This window comes from Mesoplodon mirus (genome assembly GCF_964341445.2).
Source record: "Mesoplodon mirus genome assembly, chromosome: 6".
NCBI lineage: Eukaryota > Metazoa > Chordata > Mammalia > Artiodactyla > Ziphiidae > Mesoplodon > Mesoplodon mirus.
Window position 1 is genome coordinate 17,675,647 of NC_138982.1, and position 16,171 is coordinate 17,691,817.

At 36.5% G+C, this 16,171-nt stretch overlaps 1 protein-coding gene across 18 annotated transcripts in view; it reads left to right on the plus strand.

Moving 5' to 3' along the window:
- Positions 1–16,171, plus strand: part of MBNL1 (muscleblind like splicing regulator 1) — a 179,548-nt gene that overhangs the window by 19,554 nt on the left and 143,823 nt on the right. For 17 of the 18 annotated variants that reach the window (XM_082624989.1, XM_082624994.1, XM_082624982.1 and 14 more), the window contains exon 2: positions 11,200–12,187. The exons of the other annotated variant lie outside the window; for it this stretch is intronic. In XM_082624989.1, the coding sequence (XP_082481115.1) occupies positions 12,014–12,187 (174 nt within the window). In that variant the 5' untranslated portion in view covers positions 11,200–12,013. The remainder of the gene's footprint in view (positions 1–11,199; positions 12,188–16,171) is intronic. 18 annotated transcript variants of the gene reach the window in all.

Here is a 16,171-nt window from a genome sequence, read left to right on the forward strand (position 1 = left end):
GTTCTTCTTTATTCTGTGAACTGTTATTTAATAAGCGAGAAAGAGTTTGAGGAGGGCAAAGTGAGAGGAGAGTGTTTTATTTTCTAACGGGAGATATGTCCATTGGCAAGATCATACAGAAGTGTATACCTATCTCGGTTCTTTAGACTGGAAGTGCATGCCACTTCAGGAGAATGCTCCATTCCAGGGCAAGAGGAGCCCTGGCCTCAGGAGAAATAACCACACGGGGAAATGTGTTTGGGCCTACATGAGTTCACCAGCGTTCTATTGTGCCTTAGCTAGTTTGATAATGCATTGCATTATTTATAGCACTTGTCAGAAACCATTTCCTTTAGTCAATTAGTGTCTAAAAAAGGAGGGGGGAAGCAGGATATTTTCTGACATTTGTAGAAATGATGTGTAAAAAAAGCATTCCCTTCATCATATGACATTGTGCTGTCAGAGATTTTCCTAATATAACATGCCCCGCAGACTCTGTTAACTACACATTTTGTTTTTATTAATAAGAAAAGAATAGTAACCTATATATTGTCCATTTTGATACTCTGTCAACTGAAACATTTATTCAGACTTCCAGCCCCCTGTTGTTTGGCAAATAATTACAAAATATAAATTTTGTAATTGTTTTAGCAACTAGATCGTTTATTTTGAAATAACAGGAGTTGAACAACTGATTTTACAAAGGTTTCCATTGATTAACTGCCATGTAAGTGCTAACAGTTGAAAATAGTTTGCAAAACAGAAACGCAAGGCTTTAAGTTCTATTTATGGGAAGAAAGGCATATACCTTTAACCTGTTCCTACAATAGAAATTTACAATCTAGATTTAAGGATAGTATCTTTTTTAGGTCTAGCATAGATTTAATAAATATAGAAAAGCACGTTATTAATTGTTGGTAGAAGCAGGTATTGATAAATGTTTTCTTGGAAGAAGTTTGCTGTTCTAGTTCGAAGTTAATATATGCATATACTTTATGTTCTAAGTGTTTATGTTATTAATACCACTCAAATGCATAGTTTTGTATTTATAATTGCAGCGTTGCTTAAAGTAATGAAAAACTGGCATTAATTTAGGTGACCACTAGTAAAGAAATGGACATATAGTAAAGTAATACACAGTTGTTAAAAAGTATTTATGTTGATCTATTTCTATTGATAAAGAAAGGTCATTAACATATATTGTAGAAAGCAAGCCTCAGGATAATATGCTTAGTATGTTTCCATCACTTTGGTAAAAATGGTGAACTGTGTATGTGTGTTGTATCTGTAGATGTGTGTATGTGTATGAGAAATGCATGGAAAAAAGGACTAGACACACCATACTAATAATAGTGGTTACCTTTGGGTTTAGAGGGGGTCTGATTTGGCAATGGAAGGATGGAGAATTCTCAAGAAAACCCTTCTGTATGGTTTAAATTTATTACAGTGAAAATGCATTCATTTAGCAACGTCTAAAACCAAAAAAAAAAAAAAAAGAAAGAAAAAATACATGGAGTTAATGTACATGATTCATATAAATTGCTTGCTAGAGGTTTCTATTCGTCATTTGAACTTATATTTTACTACCTCTTCCATTATTATTTAGTAGCATCTATCTCTATGTAGGTAATAGCCTTATCATTTATACCCATACTTCTCAATCACAAAATAAGGCAGAACCATAGTTAAGAGTGCAAATTGTTAATTCTTTGATTTGAAATAATTCAGGTTATTGTAGTCTCTGGAGATGTGAAAGTCTAAGTGTAGAGGGAGAAAAACTCAAAATTTAAATAAACAGTATTTAGTTCAACTTTTAATTTGCTCCTGAGGCTTTACATTTCAAATCTGAGAATACTTTATTTTCACCGTCTAATCACACCACATGATAGGTTTTTTCTTTGTTTTATTTTACATCTCTTTCTGAATGTGAGCTCCACGAGACGTGCATTTCCATGTATGTCTGCAAAAGTTCCTGTGAATGAATGAGTCAGAGATTCTAGATCTGCATTGTCCTTTGATGCTCATATAATGAGATTTCAGTTCTTAAGTATGTTTCGTGGCACAAAAGTGTGGTAAATGATTTATGTATAAATATAAATTTAGTTATTGGGGAGACAAATTACCTTTTTATCCAGTTAATCTTATGTTTTCAAGATGTGCAGAATCTCTCAGTGTGTTTTTCTTTTTTATAAGTTAAGCCTCATAATAAATATTGAGGTAGGCACAAACAAAATATGCCTCCCTGTTGCCACTGTGGAGCTGCTTTTTGAAATTTTAGGCTTCTGCAAAATACATTCTGAAGCTCTGGCTTATTCTATAGCAGTTGCAATAATATTAGCATAATTTGTTGTTGTTCAGCATCTGAGACCTAGTTTAGTATATTTGTTACATGGAACATTCCCCAAAAGATACTTCAGCTACATTGAAGTGAAAATGAGTTATTAATGCATGTCTTTGTTTTATAACCTATCTTCCTCTTTTTTTAAACTAGGGAAAAACAACTAAGTCTTGACTCACTATTAGGGAAAACATAATTCTCATTTGCATGTGAGTGTATGTGAATTTGTGATTTTTTTTTTAGAAAAGCTCAAGTCAAACAGATTCTAATATTTTATTTTTATTAGGAATAAATTCAGTTGACATTGGTATATTATTAAAAGTATGTTTGAATGTATTTGTTAAAAAGGTAATCTTTAAGGTCAAATATATAAATCAAAGGAAATATCCCTAGGATTGAAACGTTAAACTGTGTGGTACCTTTGTGGCTTGAGTATTTGTAAAGTTTGCAATAAGAGATACATTTGTGAAGTGATGGGGACTTTTACTGATTAAATGGAAAGGAGGAATTATGTATGTATTGTGTTTTGTCGTGAGAAGTCCATTAATTCATTTAATTAGGATGCATTCAAGTAATACCATCCTATATTCATATTTGATATCATTCATTATATTCTGAAGAATAATTATTTTAGATCTCTTTAACTATAAACATAGATTTTACATATTTTTCTCATAATGATTAATAATTAAGCAACAGATTTTGGGCAGTCTTCTATAGAAATAAGCCAGTAAGATTTCCCAGGTTGAGGTTACTAGGTTAGGTTTTAAATCAGACATCTGGAAATTCAAGATTTATCTGTTAAGATCAAGCTTTTGTGCTCGCATGTAGTTGATGGTAATGAGGGCTATTGCTACAATAAAATTTTAGAAATTCGGGAAAGTGTGACAACTATGATCATTTGGTTCTAGTAGAGATATGCTTTATATTTTGGTCAGAATTTTTTTGTTTTTTTGTCACTTCTTTACATATTGGTTTTATAATTTTGCTCGATTGAACCTACTCAGATGGAAAACAGGCATAGGTTAATTATGGAGAAGCTCTTAATGACCATTGTTTGTTGTGAGAATGATTCTGCCTTGGAAGGAAACAGTGGGGCAAAGAGGTACACATGCAGCAGGTTTCACTGATGCACAGGGTGCCGTGGGAATATTTCCTCAAGTCTCTCGTTAATCAACTTTGTAGTTATTTTTGAGTTGTGCAATAATGTTATTAGGGAAGCATGGATGAATTTGCTACCATTCCTCAAGCAATGAAGATAATATTTAAACATGTTTTAGGTGGAGGTACCACCAACCTCAGTAAGAAGCTAGGTGATATTGTTCAGAAGGTATAAAGATTGAAAATTAAAGCTAAGATTTTGGCCCCTAGTTACTGTGCCAAATAAAATATAACTCATTTAAGTAAACTTTAAAATCAAAGTCCCTAATCATGGCATTATTGCCCTGGGAATAACAGTATCACAATGTATTGCATTCCATTTAACATTCACAGTTTTATCATGCTTATTTCACATTGGTAGATTCCAGATGGGTTAATGTACCATTCTTCCTGAAAACTGCCAGAATGGTTAGATTTGGTTTTTCCGTCTTTTAGCTCTTTGAGCACATATCAACATTGTTAATTTTATTGTAGACTTGTGTTCTGACTTCCTGATTATTATTCTGAAATATTCAATGACATGGACAGATGAGAAATGACTACCTAAGCCTAACAAGATAACAACTTCTTTGGGTAATATATAGAATAAATAAAACACTAAATAGGATTAGTATTTCATCTTGAAGAATGATAAAGTAACATTCGTAGTGTTATTATACTTTCTCGTGGAATAGAGGGAAATGTTAAAAGACTGCCTGTTTGAATATCATCAGAAAAAAATGCAAATTTTCCCTTCTTTTGCCAGAGTTGAAGACTGATTCTGTCAGAAATTCACAGATAATTATTTACATGCTTTAAATTTGCAAAGCCACGTGGAACTGTTTCAAATTATTCCGTGGATTAAAAAAAAAAAACAAAAACTTCCATCAACTTCACAATGAAGGAGGTGTATACATATGGTTCTATGTTAACTTCACTGCCTTGTGCTTTTTCCAAAGAGTGGCGTTTGCTGGTGGTTTCATTCAGTTGTAAAGGTGGCATCTCAGTGTTTTAAACTGTCTCATAAGCAGATAGTGAAATAGGTACATAGTATTATGCCAAATACTAACAACTGTTGTGAAGAAGAGTAAAGCAGGATAAGGGGCTGGCAAGTCTGGGCTGGTGTTGAGAGGAACAGAAGGTTTGGATACTTTTGACAGTGGGCGGGAAAAGCTTCTAGGAAGATAACTTTGCTGTAGGGACTGGAAGGAGGCACAGTTAGGAGCAAAACTAGTGGTTCAGTCTACAAAATGCAGTGAGTCGTTCTGATCTTTATCTTCTTATGTCTTTTTTTTTTTTTCGCGGTACACGAGCCTCTCACTGCCGTGGCCTCTCCCGTTGCGGAGCACAGGCTCCGGACGCGCAGGCTCAGCGGCCATGGCTCACGGGCCCAGCTGCTCCGCGGCATGTGGGATCTTCCCGGACCGGGGCACGAACCCGCGTCCCCTGCATCGGCAGGCAGATTCTCAACCCCTGCGCCACCAGGGAAGCCCCTTCTTATGTCTTTTTAAGTTTTAAAATTTTGCCTGATATAGGAATCAATTCAAAATTCACTTTTTAATCATTGTCTGAGTAGAGGCTTCATGTTTCATTTTGTCTGAAATGTAAATACTTGAGGGACAAGAGTCATTTTCTAATTTGAGTACAGTTTAGTTAGTTGCTTTTGGAATTCAAATCTTTAGCAATAGCGCATCACCTAACCAACACTCCTTCAGTATCCTTCAATAAGAGACCACTTGATGATTAGGTAATCAAACCTATCAGAATTCTAAAGGAATGCTTTGATAGACCTTCGATTACTTATTTGAGTTGGTAAACATAATCTTGCTTTCCTTGCTAGCAGCTTGTCACCCAAAACACAGTGCAGAGCGTCAGACCAGTAAGCCACGTTGCCCATCGCTGTGCCATTCCAGGGGATTTGTGGTTGAAAGTTATCTTTTTTTCTCAGCAGTTTTCTAAAACTTCAGTCATTTGCATATCTCCTTCATGATTTTTAGCAATATATTTACTTAGTCTTATTCTTTAAATTCTTTTTATTATACTTTAGCCTCATCCTAAGTTATGATGTCCACAGGCTTGACAAACTTGTTTTAGCATTCCGATGCATCTACTAAAATTATGTTGTTTCTGCATCACTTAAAATCGCCATGGGCGCTACCGGTAGTGTGCTTACCCCTCACTGAGAAACACTGATCTCAGCTTTTTGTTATATGGAGTTGAATACTGCTGAAGATTGCATTAACCCATTCAGACCACAGTTTTTCCCACGTGATAAATAACTTTGTTACTCTATTTAGTACCTTAGTGAGTAGAGAAAAAACTATACAGCCTCCAGAAATGCTTAGTTAGTTGTTTGTTTACTGAAATCTCTGTTAATATTTGGGACAAGCCATGAGCAAAATTGTACTGTGAGCTAACTTAGTTTACTAAAGTAATGCATTGCTAATTATGGACTTGTCGACACCAGTGAGCCAGGGGAAAAAGTTAACTGTTTTGGACGAGGAGCTTCTTCTTGTCAGCTCCAAACATACACAGCCAAGTTGGCCATCTCTTCCAGTTAGATTGAAACTTGTCTTAGTAAGTAAAAAAAAACCCTCAAATAATTACTAAGTTAACTTCCTCAATATGTAACTTATTTCAAAATCAAAAGTTATGAAAAAGTCCCCCAAGTTCCCAGCTAACTACTCTGGCATGTAATAGAACCAATCTGCCTATATTTGATTAGTAAACATAGATGACTAAGAAATTTAACCTTGTTTATAGAGGCCATCCAGTTCTCCGAAACAGAATTTTAGTCTTATACCTTGTAAGTGTCTGTTTATCCTTTACTGCAGAATCTATGCAACCCTTAAATAGATATTTATATGAAGCCATCCACTGTTACTTTAATGCTAATATATATCAATTGCTGTAAGAGTAATTATTTGTAATTCCCCGTGGTTTTTTTTTTTTTAAACTTTATCCTGTTTTTGGTTTCTTTTCCTCTATCTTTACATTTTCTTCTTTTCCTTTCTATTTACCTCCTCTTATCTTAAAGTAGAAAATACATGTGAACTCTGATATCACTCAAGGAGAAATTGGTCTTGTTTCTTGGGAAGAATATGCCTGTCTGTAGAACATGTCCCATGATAGGAGGAACTCTACAGTTTAGTGTTTGGAATTTGATCAACAGGTAAAAGAGGGCTTGTTGTTATGCAGGTTTTTAAAGTTTGATTCTCACTGAAAAACGGTTGTATTCCCAATCATTTCTTTTGTTTGTTTTTGTTCAGGGAGGTTTATTATAATACGTTGAAATATTCGTCAAAAATTTACCTCGGAGACAATTTACCTATTAGTAAATATCTTTACAGTAGAAGTATTTCTTTCAGTAATTATTTACAAACAACACATATTTTTAGGGTAAATATGTTTGCAAGAATTCCTGCAATCTGAACAATACCCATACACTTTTAAACATTGTCTCTATCTGTAGAACAAAAATCCATTGCCATTTGAAGTATTGACCCGAATCCTATAAAATCTTAATTTATCAGAGCACTCAGTTATGAAGATTTCTAGTCTCCTCTGAAATTCTTATGTTTCAATAAAGAAAAAGAAAAAGGTTACAAGACAGTATTCTGATATCAGCAATTTAGTCAAACCAATTATTAGGATAAAGTTTGAGTTTGTTAGTCCCAGTGCCCTGTATCAAAGGCTGGAACACACATTATCAGGTGCAGCTGGACTGTTTCATAAAAGTCGGTGTCCTATCTGATTGCTCACTTGTCCATGCCTGGCTAATTATAAATATTTTGATTATCATCCTTGTCTAGTACATTTTATAATAGTATTTTCAGCTTACAAATACATATCTATAATTCTTTCAGTGATACTTTTTGATGTAAATAGGATTTCTCTGCTACAGACAATATAAATAATCAGGACACCCATTTACAAGCATTTTAGTAATTAAAGTATATTTTGTACTTGAGTGGAACTAAACCTGTAACACTGTAGAAAGGAAAAATAATCAACCCTAGAAATTAATTTGGTAGTTGTATTTAGAAATAACCAGCAAGCAGTGAAGATATTTCTAATGGTACCATTGTCTTTCCTCATATTGTTTAGATCCCATAGATCATGATGAAATTTTCCTCGGAACTGGACACACATTCTCCCAAACATGTTTATTCCTAGTAGGTTGAATAAAACCTATTCTTTGTTTTGTTTTGTTTTTGCGGTACGCGGGCCTCTCACTGTTGCGGCCTCTCCCGTTGCGGAGCACAGGCTCCGGACGCGCAGGCTCAGCGGCCATGGCTCACGGGCCCAGCCGCAGAATGTGGGATCCTCCCAGACCGGGGCACGAACCCACGTCCCCTGCATCGGCAGGCGGACTCTCAACCACTGCGCCACCAGGGAAGCCCCCCTATTCTTTTAATAAACATTTTAAGAACATCTGTTATGTTCCAGGGACTGAGTTAAAAAAAAAATGGTAATACACTCTATTGTCATGGAGTTTATAACCTTGGGGGCAAAAGTACCAAGAGATACAAAGTACTGAGAATATTCTGAAAGGGAATAATGTTTATCAGAGTTGGCCCAGCCTTCTACAGAAGGTGATATTTGAATAGCAGTTTCAACAAGGAGAAGGGATTTGCCAAGTTGAAGGGGTGAAGAAGTATGTGTCAGACCAAACAAAGGGTTAGCATGTAACAAGTCCCAGGAGCTCACGAGGGTGAGGGTGTGACATAACGCCAAGAACCTCGGCAGTTCCTCACAGCTCCTCTCTCCCAGGGAGGATAGAGGTGCAGTGCTGGGAGAAACCAAAAAGATAAAATGTGTCCATTCAAGATGAGGAAAAGGGGACAAGAAAGAGGGAGTTGTATGGGCTGTTGGAGGTCAAGTAATTGACAAGGGACTATGCGTAGGTAGTCTTCGGATTTGGCTCTGTTGGGAGCATTGAGGACCGTCGCTGAGCACTAACGTAATAGTTATGGAGGTTACACTGATACAGATTCAAACACGAACAGAGGAGAAGCAGGAAAACAGCACGTGGAGGTGACTCTTCAGACATTTGTTTGGGAAGGTTGGATTACAAGCATTAGGGAGAGGTGATGTGTAACTAGGAAAGGTCCTCTTCCTCCTGCTGTGCCCCCCTCTTCCAGTTTAGAGCTTCTTCGGCACTTCGAGGGCTAAGAGAAGGAATTGCAGGAAAGGCAGGTGTTCCTATAGAGAGGGAGTTGAGAGGGAAAGAAGTCTCAAGAAGGAGCCAGTCAAGGTGGCCGCTTAACCTTGGGCAGGAGAAGGGAAAGCTCCTGGGAGACTGAGAAGAAAGATTACAGAAAGATAGTTTAAAGATGGGTGGTGGGAAGGTGAGAGAGAGTCCATGCCTGAGGGCCACTATTTTTACTATGAAATATTTGTGACATATGAGATCATCTACTGTTGGTAGTGAGACCAACATGTTGGAGGAGGGACTTGAGAGCAATGAAGTTTTAGAAGAGCTGGAGTGTGAGAGGGAGCTGTCCAGGGCCAGGGGGAGGATTCCTAGACAGTGGGAGGCCTGAGTGACCCTAGCATATAGAAATTTATAGAGACAGTGAGGAGTGAGTGTGTGTGTTTTCAGGTGTGTGTTCGTATTTGTTTATATGGGTGTGTTCCTGCATGTGTTTGTGTATTTATGTGCTGTAAAGTGAATTCCAGTTCGCATGTAGAAATCAGTCATTTAATTTGCCACAGTTTATGGAGCTCCATCTGTTTTCCATCCCTAAGCCAGGCACTTAGGGTTACTGAGATGAGTAACATTGTTTCTGTCCTTGGGAACATTAGGCTAGCGGGTCAGTCATGTAAGCAAATAAAACACCGTATAGGGGAGCAGAGGTAATTGGGAGGAGACAGTGTTAATATATGGGTGGGTGGAGACGGAGGAAGTGACATCTCGAAAGCTTCTTGGAAGAAGTGACATGTTAGCCAGCTTCTAAAGGAGGTAAGGGAGTTGCAGGTGAAGCTCTTGAAGATTCCAGAAAGACAAAAGAGATGTTGACCACAGATGTGGTACATACGCAAGGCATGAAGAAGTTGAGAAATTTTGAATGCAGAGTAAACATTGAGGAAGGTGGATGAATCTTAAAGAGTTTGTGACCAACTTGGCTTTGTTTTTACAGAACCAGGAATTAGGACCGGAAAATTTTTTAAAAACAAAAATATTTCTGGAGCATCAGTATGAGGTTTTTTTCTTTTTAAAACCTTTCCAAAAGTTGTAGTCTTACTACAATATTTTCTAAACCTAGTCTCTGGGAGTTTTAAAAAAATTAATGTTAAGAATGACAGTATTAGTTCTAAAATAAATTTTAAAAATTTCGGCTAGATATCCATGGTTTATATTATATGTATGTATAAATATTCATATTCATATCCTGTATTCTAATTTCCAAATTATAACTATATTATACGCTAGTTGGCCATTTTTGGCCCTTGAAGAAGTGTAACCTAACACTTATTTATTATACTGTGTCATTGCTCTTTAGAGTGTGAAACTTTTAGAGTTATTAAAGCCTTGTTTTCTTTGGTATCTTTCAAAATGGGGGAAAAGAGTATGCTTTTGGTAACTACTGAGCATTTTCTGAAAGTGTTTCCATCTAGATTGAAAGAGAAAGTAAGTTGTTAAAAGCAAAAATGCCCAGCTGTAGATCGGTCTGAGTTAATAGATCGTTAGGCAATAGGGGATTCCCCAGCTCCCACCCTCCAGCTTCATTCGTACCTCTGAAGTGCATCATGTTGCCCAAATCAAATTCTTCACTTAATATTTAATGTTTCTGCGATGGAATCACTTTCTCCCTTGAGGTTGACTTCAGATTTGCCAGCCACACTGGAACACTGCACTCCTTATTTTCCCCACATGACCTCAACTTCTGCTTAAAAAATGTTAGAATAAAGGATGCTTTTGTTCATATCTCGCCTGCCTGTGATATATTGACAAAGTGTCTGCCGGCTGAATGGAATAGTTTTACAGTATGAGTGCCGCTTTCAGTGGAGGGGCAGGACTTGGGCTGTAGAAGGAAGTGAATTGGATAGGTCAGGAGAATGTACCATTTGTAAACACCCCTTTCCTTTTTTATTCACGTGTCAGGACAGCAGGAGCAGGCTGTTCAGTGCCCGTGCCTGCGCGGAGCCGGAGGGGGAGCAGCTTGGAAGTCAGCTGCAGTTTTTAAACCTTGCTTTTTATTTCCTGATAATGATCTTCAAGTGCTTGGACTTGTTTGAGAAGCTGTTTTGAAACTAACATGGTTTAGTCCACTAACTGCATGTTGGGTAAATTCAAAACCCACATGCTCGTCCTCTTGCAGTGGAATAAGTCACATCTGATGGACATTTTCTGTGCTTATAGCATAGTAATGAACATCTGACAGGCGCGACCTTTCATAAGACAACCCACACTATTGGCTTTCTGCCCAGAATACTGCTGCAACACTATCTGTGATTGGTTATCTCTCTATCATGCATTGCTTCACAAGGGGAAACGGCCCCTTTTTTTAATAAATCTACGATGGCTGGCTGCAGCATGCCTCACTGTAAGTATTGTGTGTGTGTGTGTGTGTGTGTGTGAGAGAGAGAGAGAGAGTGTGTGTGAGTGTGTGAGAAAGGGAGAGAGAGAGGCTGACTTGAATACTACTTAGTCTGGTAGCACATGGCAAGGTTGTGATACTGTAGGACATCAGTGAAGAGCTACTTAGTAAATCTTAACCTATCTCTTTTTTCTACAGGTTGGTACTAAGAAGTGCCTTTCCTGACGTCTCTGCTGCTTGGAACCGCTTCTAGAGCAGTCTCTGCTTTTGCCTTGCTTGCTGCCAGCTAGACTGTGACGACAGCACATCCACCCTCCACCTCTAGCCCAGACACCCCCATTTCTACTTATAATCAAGAGAAAAGCTCTAAGTATCTGGCATTGCCCTAGGCTGCTTTAGTTTTAAAAGAAAAGTTTGCTGAAAAAGTAAGATATCTTCTGCCAGGAAATCAAGGAGGAAAAAAAAAAATCATTTTCTCGATTTTGCTCTAAACTGCTGCATCTGTCTATGCCAAACTAATCAATACCGATTGCATCACCAAACTCCATTGCAAATTCAGCTGTGAGGAGATTCCCTTTCAGACAACTTTGCTGAAAGCAGCTTGGAAATTCGGTGTCAAAGGGTCTGCCACGTTTTCATGCTTGCATTTTGGGCTCCAAATTGGCACTGGGAAGGGGTTACTGAGAGCACAAGGCTGATCCGAGGCCCTACTTTTAAACGTTCATCTACTTACGATCCTAGTATTTCTCTAAAAACCAAAACCTCTTTGAATTAACAGTTTCATGCTGTGAATTTCTAGTGGGAGATCTTTTCCTTGATATTGACAACACAATTTTCCATGTACTTTTAAAACAGGGAGTGGGGGAAAAGTATTTTGGAGGAGACATTTTCATCATCATTTTACAGTTTTATCAGTTCAGTTTTTTCTTTTTTTGGTTGTTACTGTTTTTTTTGGGGGGGGGTTGGGTTTGTTGGTTTCACTGAAAATTTTAACTACCTGTAAAATCTAAACATGGCTGTTAGTGTCACACCAATTCGGGACACAAAATGGCTAACACTGGAAGTATGTAGAGAGTTCCAAAGGGGGACTTGCTCACGGCCAGACACGGAATGTAAATTTGCACATCCTTCGAAAAGCTGCCAAGTTGAAAATGGACGAGTAATCGCCTGCTTTGATTCATTGAAAGTGAGTAAATATTATATTATTTTAAGGATATGCAATAATTGAATAAAGGGGATATGGATATACAGTCCACTGAGTTTGGAATTATGGATTGCTGTGTTAATAGTTTTAGTTATACGGTGTGTTCTTGATGATGTTGAGGTGGGGGACTTTACTGAGAAGCAATAGAACCAAGTCTGGCCAAACTTTCTTTGTTATGAATAACTTTCTCCGTCCTTTAATGCTGTGATTTTTTTTTTTCTAGAGCAGAAGGTGTCAGGCTACTTTGTACTTAATAATAGCTAAGTCAGTGCCTATCTATAGGAATAGTCAATGTAGATACATGTGTGTGTTAGCATGTGCATAGATTATATACAAGGCCATGGCACTAGCTGAATGGGGATGATTTGTTTTTGCTTGTTTGAAAACGTGCTGTACCGTTGTAAAAGTATAGCAGATTTTGTCAGCTAAACTTGGATAGACTTTTTATATTAATGTTTTGACATTATGGAGTTCCTTTTTGTTGTATGAGGATATTATTTTAAGGCCAGAAGCAATGCATTTTGTGGGAAACATAACTTTCTATGTTTTCTAAGGTTCTGGGCTGCTACCACAGTACCCTATCAGAGGCATAAACTTTGTCGAATGTGACTTTTATAATTCAGTAGAAACGCTTGAGTAGTATTATTAATTGGATTTTTTAAGTTTCTAAAATTCTAACGTGAAGTAACTTAGCAGTTTATTTTCTGTTACCTCCTGATTATTATGTTTTTATTTGTAACAGTCTCAGCTAGAGGTGTTAAAAGTTAGCTTTTGTGGGCACCATAATGCCAGCAAGTTCACTTTAGTATATTTCGACATTCAAAAATGTCATTGGGTTCGTATTTCAGGTATCATGTTTGAAAGTGGGTCTTTTAAAAGATAGCATACATGTCTTAATTTTGATGTGCAAGGTCGACTAGAAGTGTGACGATTCCTTGGTACTCTCTACATACTTGGTTTAATGAACTGCCTTTTAATATTACTGTGCTGGTTTAATTCACTCTTTGAACCTTGGAGAGGGGAGTCGCTGTTATTTCAACATATATAGAAAAGTGAAGGTTTCATAGATCCATTTTGTCTTCTGCAAAAAGAAAAAAATAGTGCTACAGTAACCTTTCTTTAATACCATAGGGGTGAATTAACTGAAATAGTTAACATGTAAGTTAACTCATAACTCACCCCAATGTTAGGAGTTAACTTGTGAGTTAACTATTTCAGTAAATTGCTTCTTGGTCCAATGTGTGCAGCTCACTTTGCTAAAGTTTCACCAAAGACTCAAGGATATTATCTTCAAAGTAGAATATAAAAAAAGGTATTAACGACAACAAAGATACCTTATAGTGTTAGATTGTTCTTAGTGTCATAGTGCTAAAGATCAATAAGCAAAAGTTATAAATTACCACTGGGCCTTTTTTTTCCCTTTCCTTTGAAAGGCATCGATGAAGGGCACAGTGGTTGTACCTTGTGAATGTGTCTTCCTAAATTCCTGCCAACTGAATTTAGGTGTGATTAGAGACTGGGACCCATAAAATGAGGGGCAAAGGGCTAATTACACTTGTCGGTAACCAGCTGTGTCCATAAGTAACCCTGTTTTGACCCAATTACTAGTAAATCCAATTTTTAATCCCACAGACAGTTGATGGTGCACTGGTAGCTGCAAAATGAAGGACCTTAAACTTGGCTGTGACACTGAGTGGTTTCACAGAAGACCTGCTTTCACAGCATTTGGAAACATTGTGAAACATTAAAATTCAGTTGCTATTTTTCCATCTCAAAATATTTTTTTAGTTGCTGCTCACTTGTGGCCATGGAACAGTCCCCCTTTGAGTAAAGCAGCAGCATTGCTTAATGACATGCTGTGTGGTTAACAGGATTCAACTGCCACATCAACATCAAGGACTTTTCTTTTAATAACAAATAATTTCAAGATTTTAAATTTACTTTTGAAAGCAGCTTGTTGTAGCAGCTAATCAGTGCAAACGTTGTCCATATTCTTTGTCTTTCTAAGACAAACTGAAATTTAATTTATAGTGTCTAAAATGTGGTAAGATATTTTGATTTAAATAACAGGGAAAAAATAAACACAAATTTATTTCTGGTGGAGCTTCATCCCCAGAACAACAGCTCCTTAAATGTTAGTGAATTATGTTAAGAATTAATTTAAAAAAATTTGAATGTGTAATTAAGTATTCATGTTTCAAAAAGCCATGTTTCATATATATATGTGTGTATGTTTGTAACTAACACATGTGATTCTTTATAGAGTATTTAGAATCCCACCTTTTAGATAGTAGTCTTCCTGTGTTCAATTTTGTGGCTAAAATAGATCAAAAACATATTTTAAAACAGTTAAAGTAATTCTATGACTCATGCCTGAAGTTCTGAAATTTGGGAGCATTATGAGGTTTCCATGCCAGTAACCGCTAGATCATTTGTATTGTTTCAGAGAGTAAACGGAAGGAATTTAGAAAACTTGTAATATCCTGACTTCTTTAATAAAATGTGTTCTATATATTGCTACAATCCATAGTCCAGCCTTTTGTGAGTTCTTGAGCCCTGAGATGGAGGTAGACTGTGTAATCTACTATTTTTAGCAAGTTAGGAAAGCAAACCAAATACTCTCTGAGAGGACCCTGGGAAATGGCTGTACCCTTCAGCTGTGCTGTTTCAGACTTTGGCCAGGCTCCCAGGTGACTTAGGTTTATAGCAGACTTCTACATAGAGGCGGAGAATTCATTTCATTAAAAACAGAAGTCAAACAGTTCAAGAAAGTATTTATGTAAAAATAAATCAATTGGCATACTAAAGGGAATAGGAAGAAAATCAGCTGATAGTCTTTTAGTTGCATATTGGTGATTTTAAAGTTTAAATAATTAACTTAGATGCATTTACTACGTGAAAACCTAGAATTCTGCATCACAGTAAATGTGTTGCTAAGTAAAATGAGAATATATAATAATGAGGAGTATACGTACATATGCATATACTGAAATAGAATGATAGCAGTAAGAACAAAAGATGTAATAATGAGTTATCATTTATAAATTAAACAATATTTTAAGCACTTAATTTTTCTCCCTTAATTTTGCTTTTGCACTTGTGGTCTTAATTTCCAACAGTCTAAGAGTATATTCATACTGAGAATTAAATTGCTCACAGATTATAGATTTGAGTGTTTTATTACTTCAGAAATACTGAACATTAGAAAAGGTGTTTTATTTAATGCTGGAGAGGATTTTTTTCCTTATGGCTTATGAAAGGGATACCAAAAGAGAAAAATATCAAAAGAAAAATGTCAACACTATAAGATGTTTTAGAATATTATGTTTCAGGAGTGATGATTCAGAGAGTCGTTAATGGCAAGTTACCTATTTTCTTCAGTAATAATCTCTTAACTAAAATTAAGTAGTTGATATAAAGAAAGCCTACAGGCCGTATTTTAATGTGATACCAAGTTATTTATATTATCAAAAAATAAGCTTTCATCTTGTGACCAGCAGAAAGAGACTTGCTTATTGAATTCTTCTTTTTCAAATATCCATTTATTTTTCAGGTGCTGTGGGAGGAGAAATATAACCTTTATGTTTACTATCCATTTTGCAAAAATCTAGCAAACTTTTACCTTTGAAAAGTTTAGTACCTTGCTCTCTTATCAAATTGGGCAATTTTGTCTAAGATAAATAATTGTTCATTTCACTGTTATACATGTTTGTGTATATAGATAGCCCAGCTGATCAAATTTATCATAGACACATCAGAGACCAGATTCCACTGCAAAGTGGTGTGGAATCAAGGGCATGAGCGAACACATTTAAAGTGCCTCTGAAGACTTAGCAGAATATATGAAGTAATAAAATCAGCTGTTAGAAGACACACAAATAGGTAAACATCCAGGTAAATGAGCAACTAGAAAACTCATAGTTAGTAACACAGATAAACCAAATCTCCAGATGGTTACGTGGGGAT